The sequence below is a fragment of the Boleophthalmus pectinirostris genome, unplaced genomic scaffold (assembly GCF_026225935.1).
Source record: "Boleophthalmus pectinirostris isolate CB_2022bp ecotype Guang Dong unplaced genomic scaffold, ASM2622593v1 HiC_scaffold_23, whole genome shotgun sequence".
Classification (NCBI taxonomy): Eukaryota; Metazoa; Chordata; class Actinopteri; order Gobiiformes; family Gobiidae; genus Boleophthalmus; species Boleophthalmus pectinirostris.
The window spans coordinates 37,061,616-37,079,767 of NW_026571207.1; the positions used below are offsets into that span (position 1 = coordinate 37,061,616).

The following is an 18,152-nucleotide window of genomic DNA, read 5'->3' on the forward strand; positions in this document are numbered from 1 at the left end:
TGTAGTCCCTTAAAAAAAAAGTAAGACTTATAGAATTTTAATTCAGTTTTCTGCTGCTGCTTCAATTGAGACACTGGCCTATATTTAAAAGGCTATCGTTGCTGTTTCCTCTGCTGTAACAGAGGGTTAGACACCAGCAGAGGCGCCTGTGTCTCCAGACTGTGAGGTGCACACAGTCTCAGCACTGGACAGCTCACCCACCCATGCCCCAAAGCGCCCAGTGCGCACCCCCACTGTACCTCCTCCAACAAGCACAACACACAACACCGGGGCAGTGTAGAACCCCGAGACACCGGACACCGTGTCAGTGTGTAGAACCCCGAGACACCGGGTCAGGAGCCTGGTTCTAGTGCTAGCATAACAAAGCAGCCCTTAGCTTTAGCGGCTATATAAACAAAGCTCCCCGGGTGGTTTTCAGCGGACAGCCCCGGGACAACCCCGTTCAACCTGGGGCTCAGAGACGGGAAACAGGCATCATTCACCCAGCCCCGAGTCTGTGAAAGGAGATCGCCTTAAGTGTCGGTGTCCGGAGCTCGGGTTAGCTCTGGTGTTAGCATGTAGCTAATCCCCCACAGCCCTGCACAATACGGCCCACTTCAGCACGTTGGGTTCGCGAATAAAGCAAAGGGGCGTGTTATATACGTGCTTCTATTACAAAAATGCAGGTGTTAAACTGAACTGCAGGTGGATATAAAATCGATTTGTGATCAAAATAATTCTGCAATGCACTGACTAGAGAGCCTGTTGCAAAGCTGAAGGAGACGCCTCATAAACGGCGGAATACTGGGGGGAAACTGGGCACGGTGGACGCGTTAGTGTCTTTAATAACCGGGACTGCAGACTGGTCCAGAGCCCGGTGCGTGAGCCCTGTGCCTCGGCCTGCTCCTGCTCTTGTTCCGGGGCGGGGGGCTTACCGTTCACCGAGGAGCCCAGGCTGCTGTATCCCGGGGCAGACATCTCCGTGCCCGCTGCGCGCAGCGCTTTATGCCCCTCTTTATGCCCGCGGAGACACGGCCGGGGGGGCAGACATGAGGAGTCCTGAAGCTCCGGTCTCTGTCCCCGGGGAGTGAAGCGAGAGCGGCTGTCCTGAGTGGGACTGTCCGGGAGGCTGAGCTCAGAGCTGGAGATGGAGATGCTCCGTGTGATCAGAGCTACCAGAGCTCTGGAGCTGTGGAGCCCTCTACTGTCCGTCCAAGGGCCCAGACCACATCCAGTCTATGATCCAGACTGAGAGCATCCAACCAGCATGAAGGTAGTCAGCAGTGTTGGGAAGGTGACTTTTAAAATGTATTCCCCTACAGATTACAGATTACATACCCCAAAATGTAGTTTGTAACATAATCCATTAAATTACTTAAAGTGAGTAACGTAATCAGAATACTTTGGATTACTTGATATTGTCGTGCTTTTTAAAACTACATGAATGTATCACCCTCATCCTGAAAATTCATGTTTGTTCTCTTCAAACTGTCTGTTGTGCCCAAGTCTCCATGAACAGTCAAGTGTTTGCTGCAGAGAAGCAAAGACCAGGAAATCTTAACATAAGATAAGTCTGCTTAAAGAAAATAAAAAGCCCAGTCTTTACTTAACCGTATTAAAAATATTATTGATAGAGAAATAATTTTTATATGATATCACTGGTGCTTTAATTTATGTCCACCTGTTAGGTGTCATACTGTTTAGACTTGGTTTAGTCCTGGTTTAGTCCTGGTTTTAGTCCCAATTTAGTAATGGTTTAGACCTGGTTTAGACCTGTTTTAGTCCTGGTTTTAGTCCTGGTTTAGTCCTGGTTTTAGTCCTGGATTAAGTCCTGGTTTTAGACCTGGTTTAGTCCTAGTTTACACCTGGTTTAGTCCTGGTTTAGTCTTGGTTTTAGTCCTGGTTATAGACCTGGTTTAGTTCTGGTTTTAGACCTGGTTTTGACCTGGTTTAGTCCTAGTTTAGACCTAATTTAGTCCTGGTTTAGTCTTGGTTTTAACCCTGGTTTAGTCTTGGTTTTAATCCTGGTTTAGTCTTGGTTTTAGTCCTCGTTTAGTCCTGGTTTTAGTTCTATTTTAGTCCTGGTTTAGTCCTGGTTTAGTCCTGGTTTTAGTCCTGGTTTAGCCCAAAATGTGAAAACAGGAAAATGCTGCCGTGTAATCTATTTATTTCAACAAAGTAACTGTAATCCAATTACCACTCACTGAAACAGTAACTGTAACTGAATACAGTTACTCATAATTTGTACTCTGATTACGTAACTCTGGTACATGTAATCTGTTACTCCCCAACACTGGTAGTCAGTGAGACATACTACAAAATGTATTTAATTTAGGTTGACCAGACGTTCCTATTTGAGCCTGTCCCAGCAGATTTATCCAAACCAGCAATTTGTCCCAATTTTATACAAAAAATGTCTCAGGCATCCCTATTTTTGACCAATTTGATCCCTGCCAACAGTAAAAAGAGGCATAAACTGAAAGAAAATGTAAATATACTGACTTGTGTTAGTCATGAACGGGTCAAATGCAGAACAATTTTCCTTAAGTCCACTTGTTTCACAATTTTATTATTACCAGCCATCAAAAAATGGGGGTGTGCCAGTTTTTGATTCTGAAAATCTGGTCACCCTAATGTAATTACAGAACACAGAATACTGCATTAAAATCTATGCTGTAATGTATTCTGACGCATGGGCCAATCAAAGTACTGTATGCAGAATACTTTGAATACTTTTACATCAAGTTGCATTTAAATCATGGTGCAAAGACAACACATGGTTAAAACATTTATGCATTTCATATCAATAATTAGAAAAGAAAAATCTCACATACATTCACCACCAGTGTTGGGAAGGTGACTTTTAAAATGTATTCCCCTACAGGTTACAGATTACATACCTCAAAATGTAGTCTGTAACAGAATCCATTAAATTACTTAAGGTGAGTAATGTAATCTGAATACTTTGGATTACTTGATTTGCTGTAGAGAAGCAAAGACCAGGAAATCTTCACATAAGATGTTTTGTCTGTTAAAAGAAAATAAAAAGCCCAGACTTTACTGAACCAAATTAAAAATATTATTGATAGAAGACGAGAAGACACGTCCACACAGCATGATTTAGTCTTGTTTTAATCCTGGTTTAGTTCTGGTTTAGTCCTGGTTTAGTCCTGGTTTGGATCTGGTTTGGACCTGGTTTGGACCTGGTTTAGACCTGGTTTGGACCTGGTTTAGACCTAGTTTAGACCTAGTTTAGACCTGGTTTTAGACCTGGTTTAGACCAGGTTTAGACCTGGTTTGACCTGGTTTAGACCTGGTTTGGACCTGGGTTTAGACCTGGTTTAGTCCTAGTTTAGACCTAGTTTAGACCTGGTTTTAGACCTGGTTTGGACCTGGTTTTAGACCTGGTTTAGACCTGGTTTGGACCTGGTTTAGTCCTGGTTTTAGTCCTGGTTTAGTCTTGGTTTAGTCCTAGTTTAGACCTGGTTTTAGACCTGGTTTAGACCTGGTTTGGACCTGGGTTTAGACCTGGTTTTAGACCTGGTTTATACATGGTTTTAGACCTGGTTTATACATGGTTTTAGACCTGGTCCGGCAATGAGTGGAATTACTGAAAAAAAAAGGGATAAGGTTTAGACCTGGTTTAGTCCTAGTTTAGACCTGGTTTAGTCCTGGTTTAGTTGTGGATTTAATCCTGGTTTAGTCCTGGTTTTAGTCCTGGTTTAGCCCAAAATGTGAAAACAGGAAAATACCACCGTATAATCCATTTGTTTCAACCAAGTAACTGTAATCTAATTACCACTCACTTAAACAGTAACTGTAACTGAATACAGTTACTCATAATTTGTACTCTGATTACGTAACTCTGGCACATGTAATCTGTTACTCCCCAACACTGCTCACCACAAGAGCTCTGTTTCTATCATTCTGAGCAGTTTGAACCCAAGTTTGTGTGATCAAAGATTGCCCCTTAGATTTGAGAAAAGTAACTGTATTCTGAATACTACCAAGTGAAAGAGTAACTGTTTTGGAATACAGTTACACAAAATGTGTCTTCTGAATACATGTTTTCAGTACATGGATGTATGTATTATTGTACTTGAATGAGTAAAAACTTTTACTGATGAAGGTCTGCCGTCTGCTTTTCTGGAATATTCCACAGTATGGCATTTAAATGTCTTATTGGGCTAATTATTTATTATATCTGTCTCCATGGAGACAAACAACTGACCCCTTCAGGCCAAGAGAGATGACCCCAAGGTACTGCTTAGGGCAACAGTTGTCTATTTGTCAAACGTTTGTCCACTGATCCAATGGTCGGTGGTTCAAATTCCACAATGAATGGTGTTGTTGTGTCCTTGTGGCAAGACACTTATCCCACCTCTTCCCCAGTGTCTGGTGGTTCCCTGATTTAAAGCACTTTGATGGCCTTGAAGGTGTAAAAGTGCTGTATAAAAATATGACTATTTACAATTATTTAGCAATAAAACCAACACAGTAGACTAGTAGTTATGTTACACACACATCTCCTTTTCCTGATAATCACACTCCTCACAATAGTGGGGTCAGAGTGCCATGTTTGAAAATGTTCTGTGCTCTGCATATTGCTGTGATACGACATGCAAGTGACCACAGGAGAGGTCAAAGATCCTCTGGTTTCACAGATGTGAGTACAAGAAATGTCTAACAGTATTCTAGTAAAAATCAGGCCTGATCTACAGGGGGCAAAAAGACGTATGCAGTGTCATTTCAGGTACAATAATGAAGCCTAATGCCTTTGGTGCCATTTAGATGTACCCTCAGTCAGTTTGGTCTGGACCTGGTTAAAAAGAATCCTCTTGTCCACAAGGAGACTGAGGTTAAATAAATGATTGTCTTTCAGATGTTCAAATGGCAGTTGCAGATATTGACTCTGCAAATGTCGTGTTACTGCTGCAAAACTAAAGCCAATTTAAAAATGTGACTTTCTTAATGTCTTTTGATCCTTTTGAATTTGAAGATTTGGTGAATAATGCGTCTTATCCCTAGATCCCACCTCTTCTATTTGTGCAGTATTCCTGTGATTTGATTATGAAACTCCTGTAATGTAACGTTCATATGATTCACTTTAAAACCCGCCTTTCCTGTGTGTGTATTATTCATGTCATTAAAGAAACCATATGAGATTATGATCTGTGTCCCTAAATGATTTGGGTTGTCAGTGTCAGTGCTGAATTCCAATTCATTTCACATGAGCCTGTTCATATACAGAGAATAAGAAAAACCTGGATGTGTCCTCTGTCTGCAGGATAAGGTTCTGGCAACTGCTCTTTGTGTATCGTATGCACTATAAAACCACCTCTTCTTTGTATAGAATATATACACAAGGGACATGTTTTCTGACAGTTTAAGCCTTCATTTAACAAAATAAAGGTACAATTTATTGTGCAAGTTTTGGTCATTGTATGCAGTATGGTTGCCACATAACAGTTATGAGATTACATCAATGATTTTTTGTAAAAAAAAATGTTATAATTTATAATATAATCATGTAATTATATTTTTGTGAAATCAGTCATCTAACCTGATATTTGCACTTAAACATCAGAAATCAAGGTACATTAGATTGCTAACCTGACCAAGACAGCATTAAAAAAAAGAAAAAAAAAAACATTAAGGAATAAAAACAGAGCAGCAGACAGTCTCATATCTCCAGAGGGATCCTGGGGCGTCCCGTGGTGCACTCACACTCCTCCCTGTTATTGTGTGGGACGGGGTCTTTGCTCTGGCAGGTGGGGCAGCAGGCAGTCCGCCCCTCCCCTCTGCACGTGGGGCAGGACAGCACCAGCTGACGGCACGACACGGTGGAACACAGCTCGTACTGGTCCCAGGGGGCGCCGCAGTACCTGCAGTCTGAACAGAGGCACACACACTGTATGTTAGTGCAGAATGACACAGTTTGACTTGCACAGTGAATGTGTATCCAGTCAGATCACATGAATCAAAGCTACAATAAACTGTGATTTTTTTTTTCTTTTTAAGCAGACCTATTCTGCAAAATCGACTTCATTTACTCTTTCAAGGTTGTACTTGGAATGATTTGTGCATGTTTGAGTCATTTTTAATCGCTTATTTTCAAGATGCCATTTTGCCGACCAACCCCCATTTTCACCGCAACCAGTACACGACCACTGTGACGTACTGTTCTCCAATTTTATTTTCTTAAACTGTGATACATGTAGGATTCGACAGCGTTGTGTAGTCATTTTGGTGATGTGCAGCTATCTATAGGCGGGGCCCACAGCATGCGGCGCTTTGTTGTGACAATATCAGCTCCCATTGCACACCACAGTTTTCTAACGTGGAAGTCAGTGAAATTGTTTCTTTTATTAAGTTGTTTTACATTAATATTGTGACTTAAAATATCTTAATTCTAACAGAATGATCCACAGGGGTCACAGATTATAACTATAGAACAGACACAAGCACAATACGTCTTCTTTAATGATAACATTTTTACTAGAGGCGCCAATCAAGACACTTAAGTTCACTGTACATCAATAGGACAATCTTTTAAAGTATAATAAAATGCAAGATATTAATGTAATGTCAAGGAGTTACACATTAAAAGGGTTTCTGATAATATGAATACAATTTATTAAAGGTTCTATATTATGCAAAATTGACTCTTGTGAGCTTTAAGTCATGTTATAATGTTACCTGATCAAAAATATACCTGGAGTTATGTTTTGTTTCATTCACGCATGTTTGAGTTACACTTTATTATTAGTCTGTCTACACCTCCAATGGCCAAAATGCTCTGTTAACGGCTCCTTTTATCTTTAGCTCAGTTGAGATTGGCTGACATTATCCAAATGATTCTAGTGAAGGTGTGTGGAGTGGATCATGAAGAAACAACATTATAACACAGATCAGAAAACAGTGTCATATGAGCCCTTTAAATATGGTCTAACCTGTTCTGTGCACTTACATTGAGGTCATACTTGTTTATTTACCTTTGGGCTCAGTGACCTATATTTACCTGTACCACTAGGGGGCAGGGTCTAGGCCAAGTATGTACTACATCTGGCCTGGCCAACCCGCGGCTCTTTAACTAGTTTCATGCGGCTCTTCAGGAGCTTTCACATAACATGCGTCAAATATGCTTGGCTGGCGTTACCATTCATTCCACCTACGGCTAGATGGCACGCAATGTTAACTGTTGAAAAACAACTAATATTATCATGTTGGTGTGGTTATTTTCATTAAATCTGGCTGAGCATAGGTCTGTGTGTGCGTGCGTGTGCGTGCATACATGATTAAGAAATGGGATGATGTTCATGTGTACCAATGTGTATGATGTGGCTCTTTGCAGTAACACAGAAAAAAAAGTGGCTCTTAGTCTTCTACTAGTTGGCCACCCCTGTACTACATCTTTAAACAGATAGACATAAAATCAAATATATTTGCCTTGGATCGGTATAAAATAATTAAATGGAAAAACTTGATTTGATACACTATCGTGAAATTTCCTTATTTTTGAAAGAAAAGCACTGTTTTTTTCAATGAAGATAATGTTAAACTAATCAGAAATACACTCTATACATTGCTAATGTGGTAAATGACTATTCTAGCAGCAAATATCTGTTTTTTGGGGCAATATCTACACAGGTGTATAGAGGCCCATTTCCACCAACTGTCACTCCAGTGTTTTAATGGTACAATGTGTTTACTCATTGTGTTAGAAGGGTAAAGGATGATTAGAAAACCCTTGTACAATCATGTTAGAACAGCTGAAAACAGTTTAGCTGGTTAGAGAAGCTATAAAACTGACCTTCCTTTGAGCAGGTTGAGTATCTGGAGCATCACATTTGTGGGGTCAATTAAACGCTCAAAATGGCCAGAAAAAGAAGAACTTTCATGTGAAACCAGCCAATTTCATCCTACAACAGGACAATAACCCAAAGCCCACTTCCAAATTGTACAAGAACTATTTAGTCGTAGTCACCAGATCTAAACCCCATTGAGCTGATGTGGGAGCAGCTTGACCGTACGTACGGACGCAAGAAGTGCCCATCCTGCCAATCCAACTTGTGGGACGGTGTTCTAGAAGTGTGGGGTGAAATTTCTCCTGATTACCTCAACAAATGAACAGCTAGAATGTCAAAGGTCTGCAATGCTGTAATTGCTGCAAATGGAGGATTCTTTGACGAAAGCAAAGTTTGAAGGAAAAAAATATTATTTCAAATAGAAATCATTATTTCTAACCTTGTCAATGTCTTGTCTATATGTTCTATTAATTTTACAACTCATGGTGGTATATAAGTGTGACTTTTCATGGAAAACACAAAATTGTGTGGGTGACCCCAAACTTTTGAACGGTAGTGTATATTTAACAAGGAATGTTTGATTTTCTCGACTGTATATTCCCTCATCTAAAACATGTGCACAGGACCGTCCACAGACAGAGGTTTGAGATGTGTTTCTGACCTGAGATGACGTCATCGTTGGAAGAGATGGCGTATCGCTCGTCAAACACAAACAGTTTGCCTCGATAATGTCCCTGAGGAAAGTGCTCCAGATATCTGTGGATGCCTCCTCTGAGCTGCAGCACCTCCTTACACACCTCCTGAGGGCACAGGGGACAGGGCACAGGGGACAGGGCAGGGCACAGGGGACAGGGCACAGGACACAGGGCACAGACCACAGTGAGTACAAGTTCAATATTTTAAAAATGCCCTTTTCGATATAATATACAATATAATAAAACTAATCCATTAGTATTAAATAGCTTTTCCAGATGCTCAAAATCACGTTACGATTTCATTCACTCTACACTCAGGGGTGGTAAGCTTCTGTTGTAGCCACAGCTGCCCTGAGGCAGACTGATGGAAGTGAGGCTGTCAGTGAGCACTATTGGCCTATTCGATCACCAACACACACCACATTCACACTAAGCAATGTGGGTGAAGTGTCTTGCCTAAGGACACAATGATAATTTTTGCCACTATCTCACTGCGGCACCTGGAATTCCCAGTGGTCTTCCATCCAAGATGGGACCAGGCCCAGCTGGGCTTAGCTTGTGAGATGTGACGAAATGAGGCTTTGACAAAGAGGTTTGGCCACATACACATGCTGAATAGTAAAACATGGATATAACTCTGAAATGTGTCATGGGGTTTTGGAGAAGCTGTAAGTGCAGATTTGCAGCTGTGTTCAAGGATGCCACATCTACCTGAACAAGTGAGGTGTTTTTTGTTTGGTTTTTTATTCTTGTAGTTAGTTAACTGAAATGGGAATCCTCTGAGAAAGTTAAAGGCACTGTACCAGATTTTTACTGTCTTAAAATATTATTCCTCATTTACTTTATGCATTTTGTAAGGTAGAGTTTGTAAGCACTTTTCACAATTATCAGAGACTAGAACAGAGTTCTGTTGTCATGGTAAAGCTAACAACTAGTATGCTAATGTGAAATTCCTGATTAGTGTACAATAAAATATTTTAGTAATCTGAAAGACTGTAGCAGACTTAAGAGGTGAGTATAAGACACACTGGAAACATTGGTTACAGGGTTTTTAAAGCTTCCGTATGAACATTTGTAAACAAACATCCTGACCTTTGACCTGAGGTAGGCGGAGGCGCGCTCACAGCGGATGCCCCCGGTGCAGTACATGAGCACACGCTTCCCTCTGAACACATCCAGGTTTTGCTCCACATAGTCGGGGAAGTAACTGAACTTCCGGATGTTTGGGGCCAGGCACTGAGTGAACTGTCCCTGCAGCAGTCAGAGGACACACACACACACACACACACACACAAAACACAAAGGGCAGATCATACATAGTGTTACCTTTAAGGAAGTTGGAAATATTTTTTTGCTGTTTATATTTGAAATATAATAACAAAACAGCACTTTGCTGCTCTTCGTTTGGGGAGTTATTGAGTATGATATAGAAAATCAATGCAAATGAGTACATTGTCTCTTTGAAAATGTAAACAAACATAAAAACACACAATTTTACTCTCGTAGAAGTTGCGGCAGTCGAGGAGAATGGTGTCTCTGTGTGTACTGTCTTTGGCCAGCAGCGCCTCCACCTCCCTGTGGAAGTCCTCTGGCTCCAGGTGAGTCCCTGATCACACACAAGGAGGGATTACAGTTTTTCAGTATTTTTCAGGTGTTCTGAAAACAATATTCAGACAATATAATGTTAATCTAACAGATATGCTCCAATGCATTAGATGAGTTTAACGTTCAGTGAAAAGACTAAAAGACTGTCCCCTCCCTCTGTAACTACCTCCCACAATCCATCAGGAACTCAGACTCACTGCAGCACTTCAAATCACCACTAAAAACTCACCTGTTCAAAGTGGTATTCCCCCATGATTACCCCGTTTTCTCAGTCACTTTTATTTGTTTGTTAAGCGTTTTTGAGTAGTAGTAGTAGTAGTAGTAGTAGTAGTAGTAGTAGTAGTAGTAGTAGTAGTAGTAGTAGTAGTATTTGGAAGATTCTTTGCATTTCAAAAGCATAAAATGTTGATGCACCTGCCAAGCGGTAAGACACCAGCTGAGGGTCCACCCCCATGGGCACGATCTCTCTGTAGACCCCCACCCTCAGCTCTGTGAAGCACTCTGCTCCTCCTGCACTCGTCTGCGGGAACAACACTGTTAAGTCGCTTTACTGTACATTTACATCAAATAAAGGAACGCATTTTAAAGACGCACTGTGTAACTTTTTCTGATGGTCCACCTCCTGCTCTGTCTTCAATAGTCCACAGTATGAATTTAAACATGTTTAGCTCTGTAGAAATAAGCAGACAGCACCTTAAGGCCAAGTTAGAGGTCAGACCTGTGGAGATGCAATCCCCCCACAGTATTTTAACTCAAACTGATTGCAATAGATGCATTTAATGCCAAACTGTGGTACTTTCTAGGCAATACAAAAGCTACTCCATGGAGACAAGCACCATCAGAAAAGTTGCTTAGTGCTTTTTTTTAAGTAGAATTGTGTAGCTGACGGGTGGTTAGAATTTCAGTTGGTGAAATAAACAGAGAGATGGACCTGCAGCAGCAGCACAGGCAGCACAACTCCTCCAGGATGGACCTGTCATCAGACTAAAGTGACACACACATCCAGACTGTCCCTCATGGACCTTAAAGTGGTCCTGGTGAATTCTGAGGCCTCAGCTTAAAGGGCCCATATGACACTCTGATCTCTGTTATAAAGTCATTTCCTCATCAAAGACAGACCTGGAGTTGTGTTTTGTTTCACACACAAACCCTGCATATTTAAGCTACGTTCTTCTCTCACACAGAAAACAACACCTTGTGATGTCATGTGGTAATACAAGAAGTTCTCCACTGTGTTTTTAAAATCCATACACCTTTACTAGAATCAGTTGGATAACGTCAGCCCTGGGATTGCCTCTACTGAACTAAAGGTAAAAGGAAAAGGAAAACCGCCACTTCATGACATCATAAGTGCCGGTGCTGAGGCCTCACCTTAAAGTCGTCCCTGTGCATGTTGAGGATGGGGTTGGAGCACATGCTCTGGATGTAGAGCTCTGTAGCAGCAAAGGTGCCTCCAACAGTGCCATTGATGCCCTCTGAGGCCACCCTCACCTACAACACACACACACCACACACACACCACACACACACCACACACACATCACACACACACATCACACACATCACACACACATCACACACACACCACACACACACCACACACACATCACACACACATCACACACACATCACACACACACACACACACAGTCACTCTGTTAGAATAGACTTTCTACACACAGGGAAAAGTGAGACTCCCACTGGGGCAGGGGTCATCCGTAGGACTGCAGTCCTTTAGTCTAACATTACTCAGAAAGATGAACTCTCATGATATTTGTGAGTCCACCTTCTCCAGAGAATCCATCTGGACTGAGTCCCACTGATGTAATACGGCCCGGGTCACAAGTGGTTCACACCCATCACATTGCAGCACTGTGCTTTGTGATTTGGGGCAGAGCCAAAGGTGAAGCTCTCAAATAAATCAAAACAAACATGGCAACACTAACAGATCTACAGTAAAGAGAGAAGCACTTGTTTGTGCTTTTCTCTAAACTGAATTTAAGTACAGTTTGCTTTCTCGACTTTGACTCAGCTTGGAGCTGATGGTGTTACACATATCAGCCTCATTAGCCAGCTTATATCTTTAGTCCTTTAGTCGATTAATCGGTTGATAGTGTCTTCTTGGATGACCAACTTTTGTATTAGGCAAATTTTATAATGATTATAAGGATTTAGAACACAACAGATGAATGTAATGAATTAGGTGGAGCGTTTGGAGTGACTGGACAGTTTAACATTTAAAGATGCTGTTTGCTATTCCTTTCCTGTATACATAGTTATTTTTATGCAAGATGCTAATCATCTAGAGAACACACCTCTCCCTTTTAGTCATTTAATGGATGCACGGGAAGTGATGGGAAGATTACTGACTATTTACTAGTATTTACTGTAGTAACAGAACACTGAATCCCTACATTAAAATGTATTTTCTGTTAGATGGAGTGAGCGGAGGAGGGAGGACTCACCTTCCCCGTGAGGTGGAGTTTCTCACAGAGCGCTCTCTGCCAGGCACAGAGCACATGAGGCTCAGACACATCACAGTAACAGTAATACAGCAGCACTCTGCCAGGGGCTCTGGGACACAGGGTACAGGAGAGGATCAGTCACGATCACTACATCTCATGTAGGGCATTGGCACGGTAATAACAGCATGATAAATGTGAGCGTTTATTTTCCACAAGGTCAAATTCAACACTTTGAGAGTCACAGGTTAGATTTCTTTTGTGTTTGTTTCTAAATGGCACTTTGTCATAAGGTTATTTTTATCTTTTTTTTTTCAACTGTTTCATATTATTAGACTGCGTAATGACCATAAGCCGTTTATGACAATAACTATGAATACTGAGTAATGCTATTAAAATGTAAACTAGGTACATTTGTAGCTTTCAAGTACTATGTGACATCACACAGGAGACTGCCCTGATGCAGACAGGTGAAGTGTGGATACCTGTTAGATCAATCACACTGTTCCTCATATGTCCATACACCTGCCCCTCCACCCCCCTCACTCTCCCATTCAGTCTTCCAGACCCTGCCCTTCCTCTCAGCGTCAGGTGTTTAGTCCGACTACAACTAGTTGCTTTTATTTGGGGCTTCTGTTGTGGGGCTTGAATCGCTTGTTTGTTTGGGTTTTTTTGTTTTTGTTTTTCAGCGGCTTAGTTGGTTGCTCCTCTCAGAAAACTCTGATGCTACAGTGTGTAAGCTGTATTACTGTGTGAGCTGCTCCTCAGACAGGTGGCTGGTGTCAGGGATCCATGAGGAGATGTCCATGTTCTCCAGCCCCGGTCGTAGGTCAGATTGCTGTGGGTCTGGCTGTGCTTCCCGTTCCTCTGTCTGGACCTTCTCAAAGGCTGTGAGGGCGTTCTGCTCCACCTCGGCCTGATGGCTCCGGGCCACATGTTTGTGAATGGCAGAGTGCTCAGTGAAGGTGTGACCACAGCAGCTCCAGCACTCACTGCATTCAGACTTCTTGGAGGCCACAAATGCAGCAAAAGACTACAGAATGACAAATAAGAAGGAGAAAAACCCTGAGAAAACCTAACTGGACTTAATGTGTGCTCAAAACAATATGTCCTCAGTATCAGTATACTGTGTACTCAGTTACATTTACTTGAGTAACTTTTTGAACAAATTATACTTTTCTAGCTGCATACTTTAATTTTCACTGTAAGTCTACAAGTGACACAAGCTTTATGTTGACTATATGAAATAATTTGAACATTTATGTTTCTTGCACTGCACTGTTTCCTCTTCCAAAAAATACCAGATTTTGAGTATTATTCAATATTTTATTTTATTTTAATTGCATTAAACTTCAAATTAAAAATCAACTGTTAAGTCCAGACAGTTACTCTTTACTCCTACTTGAGTATTAACTTTCCCAAATACTTTTTTACTCTCATTCGAGTAATTTGTTTGTACTGCTACAAGAGTAATATTACTTTGAATTAATGTTCAGTGATGAGCTGGAGACATTTGTCACAGTAAGGGACAGGAGGACACTGGACAAACTGCTCTCCATCATGGACACTCCAGCTCATCCACTGCAACAGACTATAGAGCAGGGGTGTCAAACTCAATTTGGTCTGGGGGCTGTGTCCAACCTACTTTGATCCCAAAAGGGCCAGATCAGAAAACTCATGGCATATATACCCCAGAAATAATAATAAAGAGAACAAAGAGAAACTCAAATCTATTACAGAAATCTTTTTTAATTGATGAACTCTTTCTTTTACAAAATATTATAATATTATGAACAACCTGAAACTTTAAGAAAAATGCAATTTCAACACAGTGTTTTAACATGAACTTGTATGCATTTCACAGAATTTAGTCAGTAGTGCTTTCTTTTTGTTCCTGAAACTTGGCATCGTTTAGCCTTTTAGTGCATCAGTATCAGGCACCATGTCCTGAGTAGCTGTTATCTTCAGAATGTCATTCAAGTGTTTGTGTGTTCAGCTTCGAGCGCAGCTTTGTTTTATTAATGTTCATTACTGAGAAAACCTGCACACAAAGGTAGTAACTGTAAATCTGTTATTTCTAGTTGTATGTCTGCGGACACATCAGAGGTTTTGACTGTGAATGGTGTGCGAAAAATTGCAAATTCTGTCTTCAGGTTTTAAAATATAATTAAAATATTTTAGTAGAAAAATAGGCCGAGGGCCAGATTAAAGGTCTTGGAGGGCTGGATCTGGCCCGGGCCGTATGTTTTACACCCCTGCTATAGATGGACAGATAATATTCCCTACAACTGTACAACAACTCACCCTTATGTAACAGATAACCCTGTATCCTGTCAGTCATCTTATCATTGTCGCACTGTCTTCCTGTGACCTCGTGTATAAAGCTGTGATTTTATTAATAATAATAATAATAATAATACAGTCCCTGACAAAAGTCTTGTCGCTTCTCCATTTTGTAGAAACAAAAGCTTATAACTTGACTTTAAATGATTGGTTTTAGAAATGTCTCATATGAAGCTAAAACCCTCCCAAATTATGCTCAATAAACTAAAATAAATTTGCTTCACTGAAGAAAGATTGATCATTTAATGAACACAGAAAGGTCAGATTTTGGCAAGACAAAAGTTTTGTCGCCTATAGAAAATTGAACAAATAATTTACTTCAAATACAAAAATATGTTGCATAACATCAGTGAATGAAGTAGTGGTGCTGTGAGATCCAGATTTAATATCTTGTATGACGTCCATGAGCTTGAAGGACGCATCCATGCGGTTCAACAATGATTCATACAATTTGTTGATGAAGTCATCAGGAATAGCAAAGAAAGCGTCTTACATGCCTCCCAGAGTTCATCAAGATTCTTTGGTTTTGTCTTCCATGCTTCCTCTTTCATTCTACTCCAGACATGCTCAATGATGTTCATGTCTGGTGACTGGGCTGGCCAGTCCTGGAGCACCTTGATCTTCTTCGCCTTGAGAAACTTTGATGTAGAGATAGAAGTATGCGATGGAGCACCATCCTGCTGCAAAATTTGACCCCTTTTATGGTTGGGAATGTAAGAGGAGCTAATACTTCTTGATATTTTAGGTTATTGATATTTGCCTTCCACCCTGCAAATGTCTCGCACAGCCCCATACTGGATGTAACGCCAGGCCATTATTTTTCTGCCACCAAACTTAACTGTTTTCTGGGTGAATCTTGGATCCATGCGGCTCCAGTAGGTCTCCTGCAATATTTGCGGCGGCTGTGATGTAATTCAACCGAGGATTCATCTGAGAAATCCACCTTCTGCCACTTTTCCAGTGTCCATCCTTTTAACAGGCTGTGGGCCTTGGCAAATGCCACATGTTTTTTTAATTGCCTTTTGTTTAGTGCTGGTTTCTGTGCACTGATTCGACCATGGAGGCCATTTCGAGACAGAATTCTACAAACTGTTGTGGTTGACACAGGGACTTGAGGTGACCAGGCCTGGTGGAGTCTGCTGCAGTGGAAAAGGGGCTGGCCTTGGATTTTCGAATCAACAAACGGTCCTCCCGAGCAGTTGTCTTGCGGCGTCTGCTGGACCTGGGCTTGTCAAAAACATCTCCAGTCATTTCAGATCTTTTTCTTATTCTTTGTACTTGACGCTGAGACACATTGAAGGTGTCACCACCTCAGCAGTGGATCTGGTCTTCAGCCTCTTGATAATTAAAGCTCTGGTCTCAGGGTGGATCTTAGGCATGTTGTCAGAGGTCAAGTTGCAGTTGATGTGAAGGTCTGGTGTGCTGGGCTTCTTTTTATACACACCCACTAACTGATTGATCAGTAACTGGTCACAGGTGAGGCTGTAATCTAGGATTGGGTGCATCATATGACAAGGCCACAAGACTTTTGTCTTGCCAAAATCTGACCTTTCTGTGTTCATTAAATGATCGATCTTTTTTAAGTGAAGCTAAATTTTTTTTAGCATATTGAGCATAATTTGGGAGGGTTTTAGCTTCATATGAGACATTTCTAAAACCAATCGATTAATTTAAAGTCAAGTTATAAGCTTTTGTTTCTACAAAATGGATAAGAGACAAGACTTTTGTCAGGGACTGTAGATTATGTCTTCTGTTTTACTATAACTTATACATATATATTTATATTATAATGTTTTATTTGACACCTATCTTCTTTTTTGCTACTTATTTAGAATTTATTATAACCATTACATTTTTTTTTACTCTTTATTATATTGTGATGTATGATCTACTGTGTCCAAATAATTTCCCTTGTGGATCAATAAAGTTTGTCCAAGTCTAAGTCTAACTTTACTCTTACTTAAGTCAAATTTTTGGCAGCTCTGATGATGAGGCATTTCATTCACAAAATAATTATAGTTTAGATAGAACTAACTATCCTACCTAAAGCACAGAGCATGACTTCCAGAACATCTTAGTATAAACTACTGTCCTGTATTAAGATTTAGTCCAGATTTGACAGTTATTTTAATAGATCCATGAGATTTGACCCCATCGAGTAACAGATTACATGTACCAGAGTTACGTAATCAGAGTACAAATTATGAGTAACTGTATTCAGTTACAGTTAGTGTTTCAATGAGTGGTAATTGGATTACAGTTACTTTGTTGAAATAAATGGATTACACGGCAGTATTTTCCTGTTTTCATATCTTGGACTAAACCAGGACTAAACCAGGACTAAACCAGGCCTAAACCAGGACTAAAACCAGGACTAAAACCAGGACTAAACCAGCACTAAAACAAGAACTAAACCAGGACTAAACCCAGGACTAAACCAGGACTAAACTAGGTCTAAACCAGCACTAAACCAGACTAAACCAGGACTAAACTAGGTCTAAACCAGCACTAAACCAGGACTAAAACCAGGACTAAAACCAGGACTAAACCAGCACTAAAAAACCAGGACAGGACTAAACCAGGACTAAACTAGGTCTAAACCAGCACTAAACCAGGACTAAACCAGCACTAAACCAGGGCTAAAACCAGGTCTAAACCAGGACTAAACTAATACAATATGACACTAACAGTAGGTGAACATAATTGAAGTCAGCAGTGATTTCATATAAAAATCATTTCTCTATCAATAATATTTTTAATATGGTCAAATAACGACTGAACAAACATGAATTTTCAGGATGTGGTTGGTACATTCATGTAGTTTTAAAATACATGACAATATCAAGTAATCCAAAGTATTCAGATTATGTTACTCACTTTAAGTAATTTAATGGATTACGTTACAAACTACATTTTGGGGTATGTAATCTGTAATCTGTAGGGGAATACATTTTAAAAGTCACCTTCCCAACACTGTCGTCTCCCATAAAATCATATTAAATACATACATATGGCTGAGCTCACCTTTCTTCTGCACAGGCTGTAATGTTTCCGCAGAGACGCGCACAGTTGTTTCTCTTGTTTACATGTCTCTTGTTCATGATGAGGATTTAGATCGATGTCCAAATCTATAAACTCTGAACAGGACACTCCATCTGATGCCATGGTTATTTTTAAATGTGCATAAAAACCACATGAGCTGAGCTGGAGCGTGCACGGAGCAGAAGGCGGAACCTCGCAGAGCAGAGAGGCGCAGCCGG

At 40.7% G+C, this 18,152-nt stretch overlaps 2 protein-coding genes across 3 annotated transcripts in view; both read right to left on the reverse strand.

Moving 5' to 3' along the window:
- The window catches only part of sec24b (SEC24 homolog B, COPII coat complex component), a 46,056-nt gene extending 44,913 nt beyond the window's left edge, over nucleotides 1–1,143 (reverse strand). For both annotated transcript variants that reach the window (XM_055159359.1, XM_055159358.1), the window contains exon 1: nucleotides 915–1,143. In XM_055159359.1, coding sequence (XP_055015334.1) covers nucleotides 915–957 — 43 coding nt within the window. In that variant the 5' untranslated portion in view covers nucleotides 958–1,143. The remainder of the gene's footprint in view (nucleotides 1–914) is intronic.
- Nucleotides 1,144–5,359: 4,216 nt separating this feature from the next.
- LOC110155813 (thiosulfate sulfurtransferase/rhodanese-like domain-containing protein 2) lies at nucleotides 5,360–18,137 on the reverse strand. The gene is made up of 9 exons (XM_020919985.2): nucleotides 17,917–18,137; nucleotides 13,299–13,582; nucleotides 12,553–12,661; nucleotides 11,459–11,578; nucleotides 10,502–10,607; nucleotides 9,973–10,088; nucleotides 9,575–9,733; nucleotides 8,449–8,587; nucleotides 5,360–5,871 (listed from the first exon to the last, which is right to left on the reverse strand). Exons 1-9 carry the CDS (start codon nucleotides 18,055–18,057, stop codon nucleotides 5,663–5,665), a joined length of 1,383 nt encoding a protein of 460 aa, XP_020775644.1. The 5' UTR covers nucleotides 18,058–18,137; the 3' UTR covers nucleotides 5,360–5,662.
- Between the last annotated feature and the right edge of the window lie 15 nt (nucleotides 18,138–18,152).